Source organism: Plecotus auritus, assembly GCF_963455305.1.
Source record: "Plecotus auritus genome assembly, chromosome: 3".
NCBI classification, from domain to species: Eukaryota; Metazoa; Chordata; class Mammalia; order Chiroptera; family Vespertilionidae; genus Plecotus; species Plecotus auritus.
Genome location: NC_137772.1, coordinates 39,699,306 through 39,716,566, shown reverse-complemented (window position 1 = coordinate 39,716,566; position 17,261 = coordinate 39,699,306). Strand labels below are relative to the sequence as shown.

The following is a 17,261-nucleotide window of genomic DNA, read 5'->3' as shown; positions in this document are numbered from 1 at the left end:
GCAAGAGAGAGAGCGAGGGAGCAGGGCTTGAACCGTGCCACCAAGAACTCCTGCTTTGTGAGAAAGCCCCACCACTGAGCAGCTGGATGCAGAAACCAGGAAAAGGTTTCCAGTGACCCATGACCTTGAAATCTCACCTACATGAGTAATTCATTTAAAATAACTGCCATGTTAACCCAATGGCTGCAGTTACCAAACTCCCAATATCTTTGCTCAGACACTAAATCTAAGTGATCCAGGTACCTGCTCACACAGTCACACAGTCCCTAATGGTATAGGTTAAAATGGCATGGGATTTCTTTATCTATGAAGTGGTAAGTTGCCGGGGTTCTTGTTCCAGCATTACAAAGGGTTCAGCAATCTGGAGAAAGGCTGTGCATAGATTAAGAGTCCAAAGACGAAAGATAATTTTGAAAGGCATTGTGGGTCAGAGGAGCTTCAGCTAAAGGAGCTAAAGTTCTCCTTGTCTCAGGACCCTTGCTTTTTATTAACACAATTTGTCCTAAGGCAAGGTGGAGATAATACACTTCAAAGGAAAGGGTACAGAAGCATGTCAGATTAGGGAATAGCCTACAGCTGTTCAGGTGTTTGGCCTACAGGAGGCAGTAACATGTAGATTGAGATGCCCTGAGCTGTCTGGCAGCAAACAATCATCCTATTCAGGTTTGGGGGAAGTGCCTTTCAGCCATTCCAACAGGTGATTACATATATGACTCAGCCCTTGTTGAGCCCCCAAGTTTCATCAACCTTTTGACATAAGTCTTGTAATTATGACATTCTGGAATTGGCTTCCGGCAGTAAGTCTTACATATAATCTCTTTCCAAGGGCCTGGCTCTTTCAGAAGGATCAGCCTTTCTTGGGAGCATAGAATAAGCTACAATGCAATTATGAGAAAAAATGACTATGAGAGATCCTTCTGGGAAAACACATACAAGCTGCTTGCATATCCATGTTTTCTCAAAAAGTAATGAAGTCCAACTCACTTCCTAAATACAAGTCCAAAAGTTATTCTGCATATTTAGTTTGCACAGTAGGGACCTTTCCAGTGGATATTTAAATAGAAGACAATAATGTCTTGAACAGGCCAACTTCATTTTTTTTTGTTTACCTGATTCAACCCATCAACTTCCATCATGGTAATGCTTTGTTTAAATTTTCTGTGAAACAAAACAACTGCTCTTAATGGAGTAAAGTCACTACCAAAAAATTTTAGAGGAAGATGTTTAGTGTAGTTTTAATCCAACATAAATGTGTTTTGAGAGGAGAGGTTGATGATATGATCCTACTCTTGCTCATTTTTTTACCTTTGACACCCTGTATTTATAAGTTTGAATTTGCAAATACTTACTCAAAGAAAGATTTCTTTTTTTTTTTTTTTAAATATATTTTTATTGATATTTCACAGAGAGGAAGGGAGAAGGATAGAGAGCTAGAAACATCAATGAGAGAGAAACATCGATCAGCTGCCTCCTGCACACCTCCCACTGAGGATGTGCCCGCAACCAAGGTACATGCCCTTGACCGGAATCGAACCCGGGACCTTTCAGTCCGCAGGCCGACGCTCTATCCACTGAGCCAAACCGGTTTCGGCTCAAAGAAAGATTTCTTGATTTTCCACCCAAGATCACATCTTGTCTCCTGCTTTGTATTTTCATTTCTCTTTTATAATTTCTCTTTTATACTTTTTAGTACCCAAATATGCTTACCTTGCTCACTTCTGTATTTTCAACACCTAGCTCAGTATCTTTCACATAGTTAGTGCCCATTATATGCTTAAGTGGTTCAATTCTTAGGTTAGTTCATAAAAGTTATTTTAACCCATAATATTCATTGTAGAATACGAATAGTAATATAGAACCTAATCACATTGGAAAAGTTTGTTCTAACTAGAAATTCCATGTACTTCTTCCTCTGTTACAAGGCTGGAAATGCAGTTGTATCTCCATGTTCCCTCTTCTACTTTCTGGACATTGGTAATAGGGAATTTAGTGAGAAATTCTTTAAATTAAAGCATTTGATAGTGGCTCCACAGCCACAGAAACCCCCAACGGGGTGGTGTGCGGAGTTGGGTTTTATTGAGCATATCTCCTGATCATGCTACACCATTAATTTTTACTATCTTTAGTTGGTGAATGAATTTTGTTTTCCTTTCTACCGCTACCACCTATTATTTCTAACATTGTTCTCCTTTAACTCACTGTAGGTCAGAATGTGAATTTTTGCAGCACTATTATTCCTAATGAATGGATTTGTTATTCTTTTTTCTGCAGACTTTTTTTTTTTTTAATATTGATTTTTTACAGAGAGGAAGGGAGAGGGATAGAGAGTTAGAAACATCGATGAGAGAGAAACATCGATCAGCTGCCTCCTGCACACCCCCTACTGGGGATGTACCCACAACCAAGGTACATGCCCTTGACCGGAATCGAACTTGGGGCCTTTCAGTCCGCAGACTGACGCTCTATCCACTGAGCCAAACAGGTCAGGGCTTTTTTCTGCAGACTTTTGAACATTTTTAAAATTGATAACAAAATATGAAAAAGGCAGGAGAGACTTTTTTTCCCATCACTCCTTGGTATTTTCTCTGGCTGGAATGCTCTGTCCTTAATCTGTTTTTCTATGAAGAATGTGAACACAGGAAATAGCTAAGGTATACAGAAATTATATGCAAAGCACCGAAGTAAATTTATTTTTATTTCAGGGGAAAAATCCAGGTTCAGTCTACCAATCAAGCATTTTATTTCTTGAGTGTGAGAGGATCTTTGGCTGGTCTTTGAGGAAATAGAATTTGGATTATGTAAACAACAATGGGAAAGGGAGCCAGAGACGGTCCCTAATGACTTGCTCCACTTGCTTTTCTTTCTGCTACCACCCAGCTCTGGGATCTGTAGACTAGGGTAGTACAGTGCAGCAGCTCATTGGATGTGTAATTCTCACAGCTAAGGGAAGTTCTCAGTGATCCAGTGCAGCAGCTCATTGGATGTGTAATTCTCACAGCTAAGGGAAGTTCTAAGTGCTCCAGGTTGGGTCATTGTGTCATCTCTACAGTGGGCAAATACAATTTGTGCACCGGGCCTCTAATATATATAAGGGTTAATCAAAAGATCTGTTTTTGATCCCAGATCTTTCACTTACTAGCTATGCGCTTCTAGGAAGGGTACTTAACCTACTTAAGTCTTAGTTTTTTAATTTTTAGATTGGAGATAATGATAATTGTCTCATCGGTGGTTGAGAATAAAATGGGATAATATATATAAAGGTAATTAGAAGAATGCCTTTCATAGGAAATGCTTTGCAAATGTTTACTATTAATAACTGTGGTTGCTATGATTTATTTTTTATCTTTTGTGGGCCAGGGACTATGCTGGGCACTTTACTTGCCTATTTACTTACATTTTAGAAAGTTGTCTCATCTGTTAAGCCATAATAAAAATGTCACAGTGCCTGGCGTACATCACATGCTCAAGCCATGTATTTTTTTTTTTTAATATATTTTATTGATATTTTACAGAGAGGAAGGGAGAGGGATAGAGAGCTAGAAACATCGATGAGAGAGAAACATCGATCAGCTGCCTCCTGCACACCTCCCACTGGGGATGTGCCCGCAACCGAGGTACATGCCCTTGACCAGAATCGAACCCGGGACCCTTCAGTCCCCAGGCCAATGCTCTATCCACTGAGCCAAACCGGTTTCGGCACAAGCCATGTATTTTTAATGAGTGATTAAATCATAAACAGTAGCCATGGTTTCTTTTGTTTTGCTCAATTCTTTTTGTTTTAAAGATTATGTTACTGTTTTTTCCTAAGTACTCAAATTTTACTTTTATAATATGAAAATACCATCTATGAAGAAAAATTAACTGCTCTTTGTTCACCTTTTGGGAAAGAGATGGCTATATGGTAATATCTGTATTTAATATAAATTCATTTTACTTGTTTGCTTTAGGAGTCCAATGACTTTTCACAATACCAGCTCAAAGGCTTACTTAAAAAAAACTATCTCAACCAACACATAGAAAATGTCCAAAAGGAAATGAATCAGCAACATTCAGGACAAATCCAAAGGCAATATGAAGATGAAGGGGGCTTTTTGAAAGAGGTGGAGTCAAGAAGAGTGGTCTCTGAAGATACTTCACATTACATCTTGATAAAAGGTATTGGGCACCATCATTTATTTGACATTTAAAAGCCAAAAATGTGTTGTGTCTCTGAACTCTATAAACTGCCACTCCTGGATAATATTAATGAAATCTACTTATGTAATAATAATTGTGTGAAGCTATTAATGGATTACCTATTTTAATGGGTTGTACCAACCCACTAAATATTAACTAATGAGTTAACTCTTTAATTGCTGATTAAATGAAAATTTATGAGAATCAGTATACTCTTGTTCATGTTACTAGAAGTATTATACTGTAAATCTACACAGTTTTACTTTTTCTTAAGGTATACAAGCTAAGAAAGTTGCAGATACGGATTCAGAGTCTTTTCCATCTTCCAGCAAAATGCACAACATGTCTTTTGACATAAAGTCACCTCCATGTGAAAAACTGAAGCCAGAGAAAGAGCCTGATGCAACCCCTCCTTCTCCAAGAACTGTACTGGCCATGCAAGCTGCCATGTTGGGAAGTAGCTCCGAAGAGGAGCTGGAGAGTGAGAATCAAAGGCAGCACAATATGAGGAATGCTTTTACTGCTGGAGATGAGGGCTCCGTATCACCACTGACTCTCCTGGCTATTCAGAAAGCTCTGGATGATGATGAAGATGTGAAAGTGCATGCTGGGAATGATGTGCAGACTGGAGGGTCAGAAGCAAAAAAACTGTTTATGAGCAGTTCTGATGAGGAAACTGATGAAGGACTTCAAACAAGAGATAGAAAAGAAATGCTGTTGACAACAGTGACTCATTCAACCAGTGTGAACTTTGTAGAGGAGCATGTAACCTGCACTAATAATGAAAAAGAGGTAGCCGACTCAGCTCCTTTGTCAAGTACTGTCTTTTGTGAAGGCAGTGAATCTAACATTCCAAAAGAACAAATGTCATTTAGTCACAGGGTTAACAAAGCCTTTCAGACAAGTGATGAGCCTACGGTTAATGATAGGAAAGATTCAGTTCCTTTAGAAAACACAGTGGTTATACACATGAATGCACCTGGGCTCCCGAGTGGAGGAGAACTGACATCAGCACCTCCTGTAAATCCAAGTTCTGTATCAGAGAATAAAACATACACCAAAGTGCTTGAGATACAACAAGATCTTCATCCATCTGAGGTTAAGTATGATTCTTCTGTTCTTTCAAGTAATGATGAATGTGAAAAAAATCCTGCTTCTAAAGTTATTGCTACTGTCAGTTTACAAGAAACAAGTAACACACTAAGTATCCCATCAGAGGCAATAAGTAACTTAGAAAATGCTAAAGAGCATGAGGATTTCCTGAAAACCATCCAAGAATGTGAGACAGTGGAATCTTCAGGCCAGGGTTTAATTTCAGCTCCAAAGTCTATGGAACCAATGGAAATCAACTCTGAGGAAAGTGAATCTGATGGTAGGTGCTTATTCTATTCTCTTTTAGAGATAAGGACGGTGGTACTTCACATTTGTGGGAACTGAGAGATCCTTTATTGTGGTCCAGTTGCCACTCTATTCAGTTGATGACCTAGAGACCTGGAAAGGTGAAATGACTTTCCCAGGCGCACACAGCTAGTGATGGAATCTTGACCTTTCCTGTTTTGCTCTTCTTTTTGTATTTATTTTTAAAGGGAGGGAGTACCCACACTGGAGAAGATAAAAAGTTTCCTTTCAGTTCTTTTAACTTTATTTTGAATTAATCACAAACTTAAAGTCAAAAGAATATTATACAACATTCTGATTCCTTATCCAGTACCTCAGTGGCTGCGCATTTTACCATGTTGGCTTTATCATATCTCTCTATCTATGTATATTATGTATCTATATTTATTTTTGTGTACACTTTTATACAGCCAAACACCATTATTTATAGATTCCATATTTGCAGAATTTATTTGTAACCCCAGAATCAGTACTCACCGCACTGTTTGTGGTCATTGATGGACGTGCATAGAGCAGCTAAAAATTTGAGTTGCCACACTTTTCCCAGCTGAGGTTGAGCAAGGTGACACTCTGCCTTTTTGTTTCAGCTCTCCTACAGAGACCAGAGGGTGGAGATGGGAGAGAACAATGCAGTGTAGAGCAAGAAGCTTTGATTCTAGGGCCAGTTGGACAGGTTTGACTTTCAGCTCTGGCACCAGTTAGTAGGGTGGCCTCAGGCAAGTCTTTTAACACCCCTGAACTTTGTTTTCTTGTTTGTAAAATAAAGAAAATAGAATTTACCAAGATGGGTTGCTTTTAGGGTTTAGAATTATAAATATATTTCCTCGAGGTACAAAGTTTCAGTATTCATGTATTTAGTGTTCTCAGTGACTATTTATAGAACATAACTGCTGCAAATAAGAAGAAATGACTATGCAGCCCCCTTAACTCCTCTCCCCCCCCCCCCCACCCAGCTCCCCATACACACACACCTGGTAATTTTTTTCCTAGTGTCTGCCAGGTTACTCCATTTAAAAAAAATATATATATATTGATTTTTCACAGAGAGGAAGGGAGAGGGATAGAGAGTTAGAAACATTGATGAGAGAGAAACATCGATCAGCTGCCTCCTACACACTCCCCACCAGGGATGTGCCCGCAACCAAGGTACATGCCCTTGGCCGGAATCGAACCTGGGACCCTTGAGTCCACAGGCCGATGCTCTATCCACTGAGCCACACCGGTCAGGGCAGGTTACTCCATTTTAACGGTATTTTCCCTTTGTAATGAGGAAGTATTTTATAGAAAGGAGTATTGGGGGCTATATAAATATGCTGTTACTAAAAAAACCATCACCCACTTTTTTTAGCATCCATTGATGATATTTACCTGAATAAATTATGCTATCATGGTTGCCAAATGGGGGTTTTTAAACTCTGTTTCTTATATATTGTTGGCATCCTACTATAAGGAAGATCTTTCCCTTCTCCCATTTATTATTTTTTGTATCAGTCCAAACTCATGGACTCCTATTTTATCTAGAAATTATGGTACTACCATACTTTGTTGTTTGAATTGTCTCAGCTTTGGCCAGTATCTAGTTTGTCCCTTCAAGTTGGCTCCTGTGACTTTTGACAATTACCCATTTTATTTTGAGCATTTCTTTATTTCCTGGCCAAGATATTACAGGTTTATCTTGTACTTTCCCTGCCCTTCCCTGAAACCAGCCATTTTGCCAAAGAGCCCTGGTTCCTTGTAATGGCATGGTGTTTAGAAACCAAGATCTGTTATTGGAGTGTCATTGCTTCAGGCCCTCTTAGCAGCAGAGCCAGGACATATGTTTATACATACACACGTGCACGCACACATCTAATTTGTTCCTATCTATATATTAAAATCCATAAATTCACACTGATATTGGCACTTCTAGTCCAACATCACAGATTTCATTCTAGTCTCCACCTTCTTTGAAATTTCCCTAACAGTGAGGAACCTTGCTCCCATTATCTTAAACATGGGTACTTATTTGCTTACTAGAGGCCCGTTGCAGGAAGATTCCTGCAATAGGGCTTCCTGTGGCAGTCTGTTTCCCTCCCTTCTCCCCTGCCCCGCCTGCTTCCCTCCCTTCTCCGCAGCCCCACTTGCTTGCTTCTCTGCAGCTTCGCTCCCTTTTGCAACGCTTGGCTTCCTTCTACGCTGTCTTCAGTCTTTGCTCTACTCCTGGATATGCAAATTAACTGCCATCTTGGGTTAATTTGCATACTTGCTCCTGATTGGCTGGTGGGCGTGGCTTGTTTGTGTAGCAGGGTGATGGTTAATTTGCATATTACTCTTTTATTAGATAGGATTGTCTTTATTTATAACCATCTCCTGATCCCAGTGGCCTCTTCCTTGGCTTAGGCTGTCTCCTCACCCCAGGCCTCGGGCCCTGAGAGCCCTGCCCCCTCCATCCTGATTATGCCCTCTACCCCAGCCCACTGTGCCTGAAAGGATGGAAGGGAATCACCATACTTTTAAAAGAAAAGACCAGAGAGGAGGAAAAGAAAGTGGAAGAGAAAGCTGTTTCTCTCGAGTACTTATCCAGGATTTTTCTCCCACTATGTGATAGCTTTATTCTTTGCTATTGAGTTGGGTTGTTTTCCTGAGCAGGATGCAGGGTGATTTCTTTCCTGGGTTCTTGTCCAGATGGATTCGAAGAATGAAGCCACGGACAAAAGGTGGTAGATGAAAAGGGTGGAAATTTACTGGAAGCAAATATAGACTCCCGCGTAGGAAGGGGGACCCAAAGGGGTAACCCACCAAGCTCGTTTTTGCCAAGGTTTATAAAGGTACAGTTCTTTGTCTCTTCATACTGCCTTCTAATTGGTCACTCTTTTGCAGAATATCCACTTCAAAGCCCAAACCCCACGTAGTGTCTCCCTCCTTCTCTCCCTCTTCAGTGGTAGAATTCTCTATCTCCTGTGAAAATCTGTTTTCCTCTTTCTCCCATATGTCGGCATTTCTCTATCCTCTGAAAGTTTGTTTCCTCTTTCTCCCCATACCCTCTGGCTTTTCCTATCTTCTGTGAATGATTGTCTTTCTCTCTCCCCTTATCCTATGGCACCTCTTTTTTTTTTCCTTCTCTGTGAATGTATGCCTTCTGGCAACTCTAAGCCCTCACCTCTGCCTTCCTCCTTCATGGATCTTCTTTATTCCTAAAATTCCCTAAACCTGCCTATTTTATCCCTAAAACTCCTTTCACTATATTCATAGTGAAATTGCATAAAACTTTAACAACCTCCCAAGATTGTTTACATACCCAGTAATTCTTCTTTTTGAATTTTAAAACAATAATAGTTAATTTAAAGAACATATTTGTATAAAGTTAATATGCAAATATTTGAAAGCTTGGTTCCTAATTAAAGACAGTGCCAGTTTTTTTCATTGAAAAGGCTTATTTTGAAGTTATAGGCATCTCATTAAATTTATTTAATAGTAATATGCTACTGTCACCTGTTTTCTATTACATTTAGGTCTTTTCTTTTTAGGGTAAACAATTTTTCAGAATACTTTGGAAAGCCATTGATGATTTCAGGATAATTTTATTGTTTCAGTTGTAGATACAGTGACATTATTATTTTGGTACAGGAAGTTTCATTGAAGTACAGAGTGTAATTAGTGATGACGAACCTCATACTGAGTTAGCAGAAGCTTCCAAACCTTCCTTTGGACAAGGTGAAGAGGAACTGATAGGAACTAAGGAAGAAGAAGCCACTGGTGACTCTGAGGGCCTCCTAAGAGACAACTCTGAAAGTGAGCCCTTGGGTATTGAGCCACATGAAGAAACTGAAAATGATGCAGACGATTCGCTCAATGAATGGCAAGATATTAATTTGGTAATAATGTTATGTCACCCTTTAACTTACTGTTAAGGAAGCCATGTTAAGTAGCTTTTGAGTTTTAAGGAGTTACTAGATAAATATTTATTAGCTATTTGCATGCATTTTTTTGTTCTTGCTGATAGTTCCTTTTATATGTAGGTTATTCTCTGGGAAAGTCTCCACTTTTGCTGTGATTTAGTAAGGGAACTAAAGATATTACAGAGTTGCTCAGAAATCCAAGTAGAAATTTTCATAAGGGGAGAACTTATTTGTAATTTCAATCAGATTAAGTGCAGGCTTTTGTAACAAATGAATTGAATTGGATTATTAATATGGTTATCTACAAATGAAATTATTTTGTAGGAGGAGCTGGAAACTCTGGAGAACAACCTTTTAACACAACAGAATTCATTGAAAGCTCAAAAACAGCAGCAAGAACGGATCGCTGCTACTGTTACAGGACAGATGTTTTTGGAAAGCCAGGTAGGTTTACCAACTTGGCCCTCCTTTTTTCAAAAATTTTTTTCTTGCTTTCAGAGAGGAAAGGAGAGAGAGAGAGATAGAAACATCAGTGATGAGAGAGAATCATTGATTGGCTACCTCCTGCATGCCACACACTGAGGATCGAGCCCGCAAGCTGGGCATGTGCCCTGACTGGAATCAAACCATGACCTCCTGGTTCATAGGTCGATGCTCAACCACTGAGCCATACTGGCTGGGCTCCAACTTGGGTCTCTTTTAATAATATCTATTGATATTTTTACTCATTCAGATTCCCTGAGGGAATGCATTAAATAAAATGTGTAAGCACTCCTTCCATTTCTGGGTCAAGGAAGGTACTACATTTCAGTAGTGTCATTGTTTCTCTGTAACTCTTTAGGAACTTCTTCGCCTGTTTGGAATTCCCTACATTGAGGCTCCCATGGAAGCAGAGGCTCAGTGTGCCATTCTGGACCTGACTGATCAAACTTCTGGAACAATCACTGATGATAGTGATATTTGGCTGTTTGGAGCACGGCATGTGTATAAAAACTTTTTTAATAAAAATAAGTTTGTAGAATATTACCAATATGTGGACTTTCACAATCAGTTAGGTAAGACTTCAGAGTATGATTACTTTTCTGAAATTACCTTTAGAATTTGTATTGTAGGTTTTGCTTTCTAAGGAACTAATTTGATGCATTAATAGAAATGATAGGTCTGTACAATTTTTATATAAGTGATCTTTTGCTTATTAGAGGAATAGGATTTTTAAATTAGGTTTAAGAAATTAAAATTCTAGTATGATTCAGTGTTTTCTGCAATTTAATCATCTGACCTGTTTGAACTTTGGTTACCTGAGATTTTGAGAGTGAACCAAACAAAGGTGGTAGTGAGAGAAGGCAGGTGGGAGTCTCTCCTGCTGGATTCATGAACCTCATGGCCCTATACTAGTGTTTCTGGAAGTCTTTATCCCATTTATCCAACAAGTATATATTTAGTGTTTTGTATGTGCCAGTTGTTGTTTTTGGCAATGAGGAAACAGCAAGAATAAAACCGTCTAATAGAAACAGATGATAAAACAAATCATAATTGCACAGTTAGTGGTATATGCCATATAGAAACATAAAGAAGTGAAAGAGACGAGAGAGTCATAGGAAGTGCATGTACTGTTTTATGTAGAGTTGTGGTTAGGAAAGGCTTTACTAATATAGGTAACTTTTGGGCTGAGGCCTAAAGGAAAGCAAAAGCTAGTATTTTAGATATCTTGGAGATGAACATGTCAGACAAGGGGACTAGCATGTGAAAAGGCCCTCAGGCACAAGTTTGATTGGTGTGTTCTGTGGAAGCAAGAGGTTGTTATGTATTGAATTATGTTCCCTCAAAATTCTTATGTTGTAGGCTTAATCCCCAGTACCTCAGAATATGGCTGTATTTGGAGATAGCGTTTAAAGAGGTAATTACTAAATGAGGTCATTAGTGTGGGCCTACTCCAATCTGACTTGTGTCTTTATATGGAAAGAAGGTTGGAATATAGAGGAAAGAGGGAAGACCATGTGAAGACATATGGAGAAGACAGCCATCTATCTGTAAGTTAAGGAGAGAGGCCTTCAGAAGAAACTAACTCTGCCAACACCTTGATTTAAGACTTATAACCTCCAAAACTGTGAGGAAATAAATTCCTGTTGTTTAAACCACTCAGTCTGGTCACTTGTGACAGTCTGAGCAAACTAAGAAAGAGAGGCCTGTGTGAGTGAATGAGGAGGAGAATGGCAAGAGTTAATATTGGAGAGGAAGGAGGAGACCAGAAACTAAGTATCGTTTGTCATGCTATAGAAAGGATTTGTGAGTGGATTGGGTGTGAAATTTGAGAGAAGGAGAATTATAGTCAAGGATGATTTCCCATCCTGAGCAGTTGGTAGAATAGACTCGCCATTAATGAGATGAGGGAAACTGGGGAAGGAGCAGTTGGAGCAAGAGAGAGAGGAAGATCCAGGTTTGGGTCTGTCACATCTGAGATGCCCATTACATATCCAAATAGAGATATTTGTTGATATAAGGTGATAATTGAATATGTGTGACTGTGGGTCACAGGAGAAATCCAGGTTGGATAGCTAAATTTGTGGATCGGAGTATAGATGGTGTTTAATAGATGGTATTAAGAGCTGAGGATGGATGAAACTTTAAAATTCTTAATAGGTGGCCATTAAAAAAAATCTATTTTCTAATAGTAAATAAGAAATACCTTTGGCTGTTGGATGAGGATATATATATATATATATATATACACACATATATATATATATATATGTGTGTATATATATATTCATATAATAAAATGTTTATAAATGTTATGTGTAATGTTTATAAAATAAAATTAAAAATATATAATAATTTTTACTCTTATAGGATTGGACCGGAACAAATTAATAAATTTGGCCTATTTGCTTGGAAGTGATTACACAGAAGGAATACCAACTGTAGGTTGTGTTACAGCTATGGAAATTCTCAATGAATTCCCTGGACATGGCTTGGAACCTCTCCTAAAGTTTTCGTAAGTTCTTTCTTAATTTCTTTAATCCAGATGTTCATATAAATACCCAGATGAACAAATAGAACTATTATTTACACCATGAATGGTTATAAATCATTGTTCATTAAGAAAATAGGAGGTACTGGTTGGAATTGCTGAAGTGTGTTTTCCCTATTCTAGAATTCCAATGAAATTAGATAACCCTGTTTTTTAGTGTTGCCCAGGCTTATCCTAATTCAGGGGTACAAAGCCAGTCCTGTGGGATTTCCTAGATATACAGAAATTGCTGCTTTATTCATTCAAATATTTATTTAGACACTGCTAGGCTGGGATAGAAAAGATGACTTAAGTGATGGACCATTATAGACCATACCCTTAAGCAGTTACCATGCTCTTGGGTGTGATAGAGAAACAAATCATACTTGTACTGCTGTTTGTTGAGTGTTCTGAAAGAGGTAGGCCAAAGAGGGGAATGGAAATATAATGCCAGGAACTTTATATTAGGCACTCCTGTCCTTTTTCTCACTGCATGTATACTGTGATGTATTTAACGGTGAGGTGCATTCCACATAGTACCTAGAGTTGTCCTACACTTGAGGCACACTCAATTTTGGAGATTCTGAGATGGTGGTAGTTATGAGTATGTCTGTGAAAGTAGTTCTTTCAAAAGGTTATCCCTTGGTGACATCTTTAAAAAAATTGAAGTATAATTCACATACCATAAATGTCACTTTTTAAAAGTGTACAATTCAGTGACTTTTAGAATATTCATGAGATTGTGATGACATATTCTAATCATCAGTTTGTCATGAAATACTATTTGGCAGCAGATGATTTAATGATTTTTTTAGAGTTCTATCCAGTTGTATCTCCTGTGTTTGAAAAATTCTGGGTTATTCTGGTCTGAAGAATCAGTGTTGAGAATTAAAACTTAAATACAAAATTGTTTTAATGATTGCTGTCTTCTAGTTTTAGTACACACACCAATGTATTTTTCTTTATGCTTTTTATCTCTTTTCATAATTTTATTGTTGAGGAAATGTATACTGGAGGTAAGTTATTAGGTAGCATGTAGGTCATGATATTTAAATAACTTGAAAAACTACAAATCACTTTTTTATACAAATAATCTCTATATATATAAAGAGCCAGGGTGGTAACATCCAAAACAACCGGAGGCTCGACCGAATGCCAGGCTGCATGTGCAGCAGGCAAGCAGGCTGAACTGCTGACCTCTTGGAGAGAGAGAGAGGCGGGGCTGATCAGCAGCAGCAGCTGCTGCTGATGAGGCCCGGAGAGAGAAACGGTGATCTGACCCTGCTTCTCTCTCCAAGCCTCGCCAGCAACCAAGCCTCTCTCTCTCTCTCTCCCAGAGGTCAGCAGTTCAGCTCGTTCACCAGCAGCCTGGGGCAGCTGCTGATCAGCCCTGCCTCTATGATCAGGCCTGGAGATAGGCCCAGAGATGCTGACTGGCATAGAAACCAACCAATCAGAACCAAATCTGGGTGAATTGCGAGGAGCCAACAGCTGCCTAAGAGGCAGAGCTTTGGATGCTGACTGTTATAGAAACTGACCAGTCAGAACCTACTCTGGGTGAACTGTGAAGGCAGAACCTAAGGTGGGGGCTGAGGAGGGGTTTTAAGGGCAACAGCTGTTTAATTGTAAGGTGTAAGAAAGTGATTCAATTTTTTAATGACTGGTTTGGCAGTATAGTGCATATGGCTGGCTATCAGTCCAGATATAGGGATTATGTGTTTTTGTCTGCCAAGAGCATCTTCTCCTGCTGAAAAAGGCCCCCCCCCCCCATTTAAGCAATCCTATCCTATATAATCTATCTATACTAATAAAAGGGTAATATGCTAATTAGACCAGGTCGACCAGCCATCTTCCTTCTGGACAAAGCCATGGTGTTGGGGGCCGAGGCAGAGGCAGGGGCGATCAGGCTGGCAGGGAGGGCAGTTGGGGGGGATCAGGCAGTCAGAGGCAGTTAGGGGCGATCAGGCTGGCAGGGGGGCAAGGTAGGGGCGATCAGGTTGGCAAGGGGGCAAGGTAGGGGTGATCAGGCTGGAAGGGGGGGCAAGGTAGGGGCGATCAGGTTGGCCAGGGGGCAAGGTAGGGGTGATTAGGCCGGAAGGGGGGCAAGGTAGGGGCAATCAGGCCGCCAGGGGGGCAAGGTGTAAGGGCAGTCAGGCTGATGGGGGCAAGGTAGGGGTGATAAGGTCGGCAGGCAGAGAGGTTAGGGGCAATCAGGCAGGCAGAGGGGTTAGGTGCGGTCAGGCAGGCAGGTAGGCAAGTGGTTAGGAGCCAATCCCGGATTGCGAGAAGGATGTTCGACTGCCGGCAGTCAGACATCCCCCGAGGGGTCCCATATTGGAGAGGGTTCAGGCTGGGCTGAGGAACCCCCCCTCTGTGCACGAATTTTGTGCACCGGGCCTCTAGTCCTATATAATAAAAGCATAATATGCAAATGGACTGGTTGGCAGGGAGTAGGGCTGGCGAGCAGGCAGCGCCAGGCTAGCCAAGGCTTATGCCAGCAGGCAGTGGGAGGGGACGGCGATCAGGGGGCAGTGGCGACCAGTGATGGTGTAGGGCTGATCGGGGTTGGGGTGTGGGGGTGGGAAGGCCAGCTGCTCGCTAGCCGGCGCTATCCCCTGATCAGCCTGCCCGGTTGCCTCCCGCAGAGGGAGGCCAGACTGTGGCTTAGGCCTGCTCCCCACGAAGCTGTCAGTCGGACATTCCTTGAGGGCTCCAGGACTGCGAGAGGGCGCAGGCCGGGCTGAGAGACCCCTTTGAATTTTCATGCACTGGGCCTCTAGTAAATACATAATAGAAAAACTATAAAACGTATTAAAAAGATTACAGTTAATATTACAGACTTTACACAGTATACTTATACATTTAATATATATAAATTTGATTCTTGAACAACACAGATTTGACAGCATGGGTCTACTTATATGTGGAGTTTTTCAATAACTATACAGTATTCCAGGTTTTGTATCTGGATTCAACCAACCATAGATTGAAAATAGCATTTTCAATCTGTGTTTGGGAATTGGCAGATGCAGAGGGCCAATTGTATGCATTGGGTCTTGGGCATCCATGGATTTTGATATCCACGGAGGATCCTGGAACCAGTCCCTCTTGTATATTGAGTGATGACTATAGTTAAATTTTTGGGGAGTCAAGGGTCAATTGTATACTCACACGTAAACACATGTATATTCATGTAAGTGTGTGTCATTTTTTTTTTTTTTTACAAGAATCCTATATACTTTTTATGTTACCCATAACTCATTTGGTGATAGAACAAGGCATACATCAGTGTATAGATTTCTGTCTTTGTTTTTAATGACCCCATAGTAGTTTTTTGAGGTGTAATGATTTATTTATTCAAATGCCTATTGTTATTTTTATTTTTTGAAGTATACACAATACTGATTTGAGTGTTCTTATATTTGGGTTCTTATCTGATTAGTATTTTAAGATAAGTGAAAATGATATGCAGCTTTTCATTTTGGTGTCCTAATTATTAGTGAGAGTGATTTATCTTCATGTTTATTGACAATTTGCATCTCTGATTTATTGCCTAGCCTGTTTGTGCCATTTTTCTTTTCTTTCAACAGTTTTTGTTCGTTTGTTGTCAGTTGAATGGTCTACATTTTCAGATAGCTTTAGCAGTTTCTGTCTTTGGTCTTCCAGCTCATCATTGACAAATAAGGGCAGCCTGTGCAGTGCGTGGGTCAGGAGGGTTAGGACGAATGAAGAGGGAAAGAGCAAGGGAAGCATTGGAAGAGAAGTAGAACTGAGAATGTTGCTTTGATTTCTTCTCTGCTTTCCCCTTCTCCCAACCAGACTCTGGCTACAGTATTGCTTCTCTGGGCCTGCAGGCTGAATTCAGTCCAGGTGTTCTTGGTTTGGCCTACACTGTGTGCTCTTCTTTAATTTTGAATTGGCTATCAACATTTAAGTTTGGGAGATTTCACAGAAAATTGTAACTTTTTTAGGAGGAAAAGGAGATCTGAAAATACTGGCCCCAAATCCCAAATGAGCCCCCAAACAGCTGGGGTGGAGAATAGCTGTTCCACATTGACTTGGACAAGGCTCAAATATTTCAATTTTATCACTGAGGCTACCACTCCCTATTGTGTTCCCCACACCTAAGCTGATTGACAGATGCCATCTTTCATCTTTTGTTAAATGCTTGGCTCTCTTGCTTGAAAGAGGGGTGATCCTTTTGGTTTGAGGGGCTCACCCCGTGTTGTGCTGATCCTTCTAGCTAATGATTATGATGACTGTTTTAGAGACGAAATTCAAACAGCGTAGGGAGATATATAGGTATCTTCTTTCTCAGTGCACTCTTGGAAACAATATTGTAAAACTGATGAAGAAAGGTATTTTTTTCCTTTTGCATTTTTTTCTCCTTTTGCATTTTGATCCTACAATAAAAGTCTGTAGTTACCCTTTTTAGCACCAGATGGCACTCCTGCATCAGCTAAGTGAAACTGGCTGAGCCAATAAATCTGAGTTGCTAATAGGAATACATATGTGAAGCAGTGGAATGTGAGATGTAGGTTTTTTTTTTTAGGTTCTATTGAATGTATAGACTGGTAAAGGTTATATTTTAACTTTTATATCATTTTAAAAAACTGTATAAATTCTTCTGGTTATCTGTTGCCACATTATAAACCACCTTCAAACAGCAACAGTCATTAATTTTGGTCATGAATCCTCACTGGTCAGGCCATGTCTGTGTGTGTCATCTCTGTTCCATGTATGTTAGGGGACTGCTCACCTGGACTAGAGCATTCACTTGAGATGACTCACACACATGG

At 40.0% G+C, this 17,261-nt stretch overlaps 1 protein-coding gene across 4 annotated transcripts in view; it reads left to right on the top strand.

Annotated features, from left to right (window-relative positions):
• Window positions 1–17,261, top strand: part of ERCC5 (ERCC excision repair 5, endonuclease) — a gene marked incomplete at its 3' end in the record, with an annotated part of 135,913 nt that overhangs the window by 8,238 nt on the left and 110,414 nt on the right. For all 4 annotated transcript variants that reach the window (XM_080661719.1, XM_080661718.1, XM_080661720.1 and 1 more), the window contains exons 7-12: window positions 3,948–4,155; window positions 4,451–5,548; window positions 9,181–9,428; window positions 9,777–9,896; window positions 10,294–10,507; window positions 12,303–12,447. In XM_080661719.1, coding sequence (XP_080517845.1) covers window positions 3,948–4,155; window positions 4,451–5,548; window positions 9,181–9,428; window positions 9,777–9,896; window positions 10,294–10,507; window positions 12,303–12,447 — 2,033 coding nt within the window. The remainder of the gene's footprint in view (window positions 1–3,947; window positions 4,156–4,450; window positions 5,549–9,180; window positions 9,429–9,776; window positions 9,897–10,293; window positions 10,508–12,302; window positions 12,448–17,261) is intronic.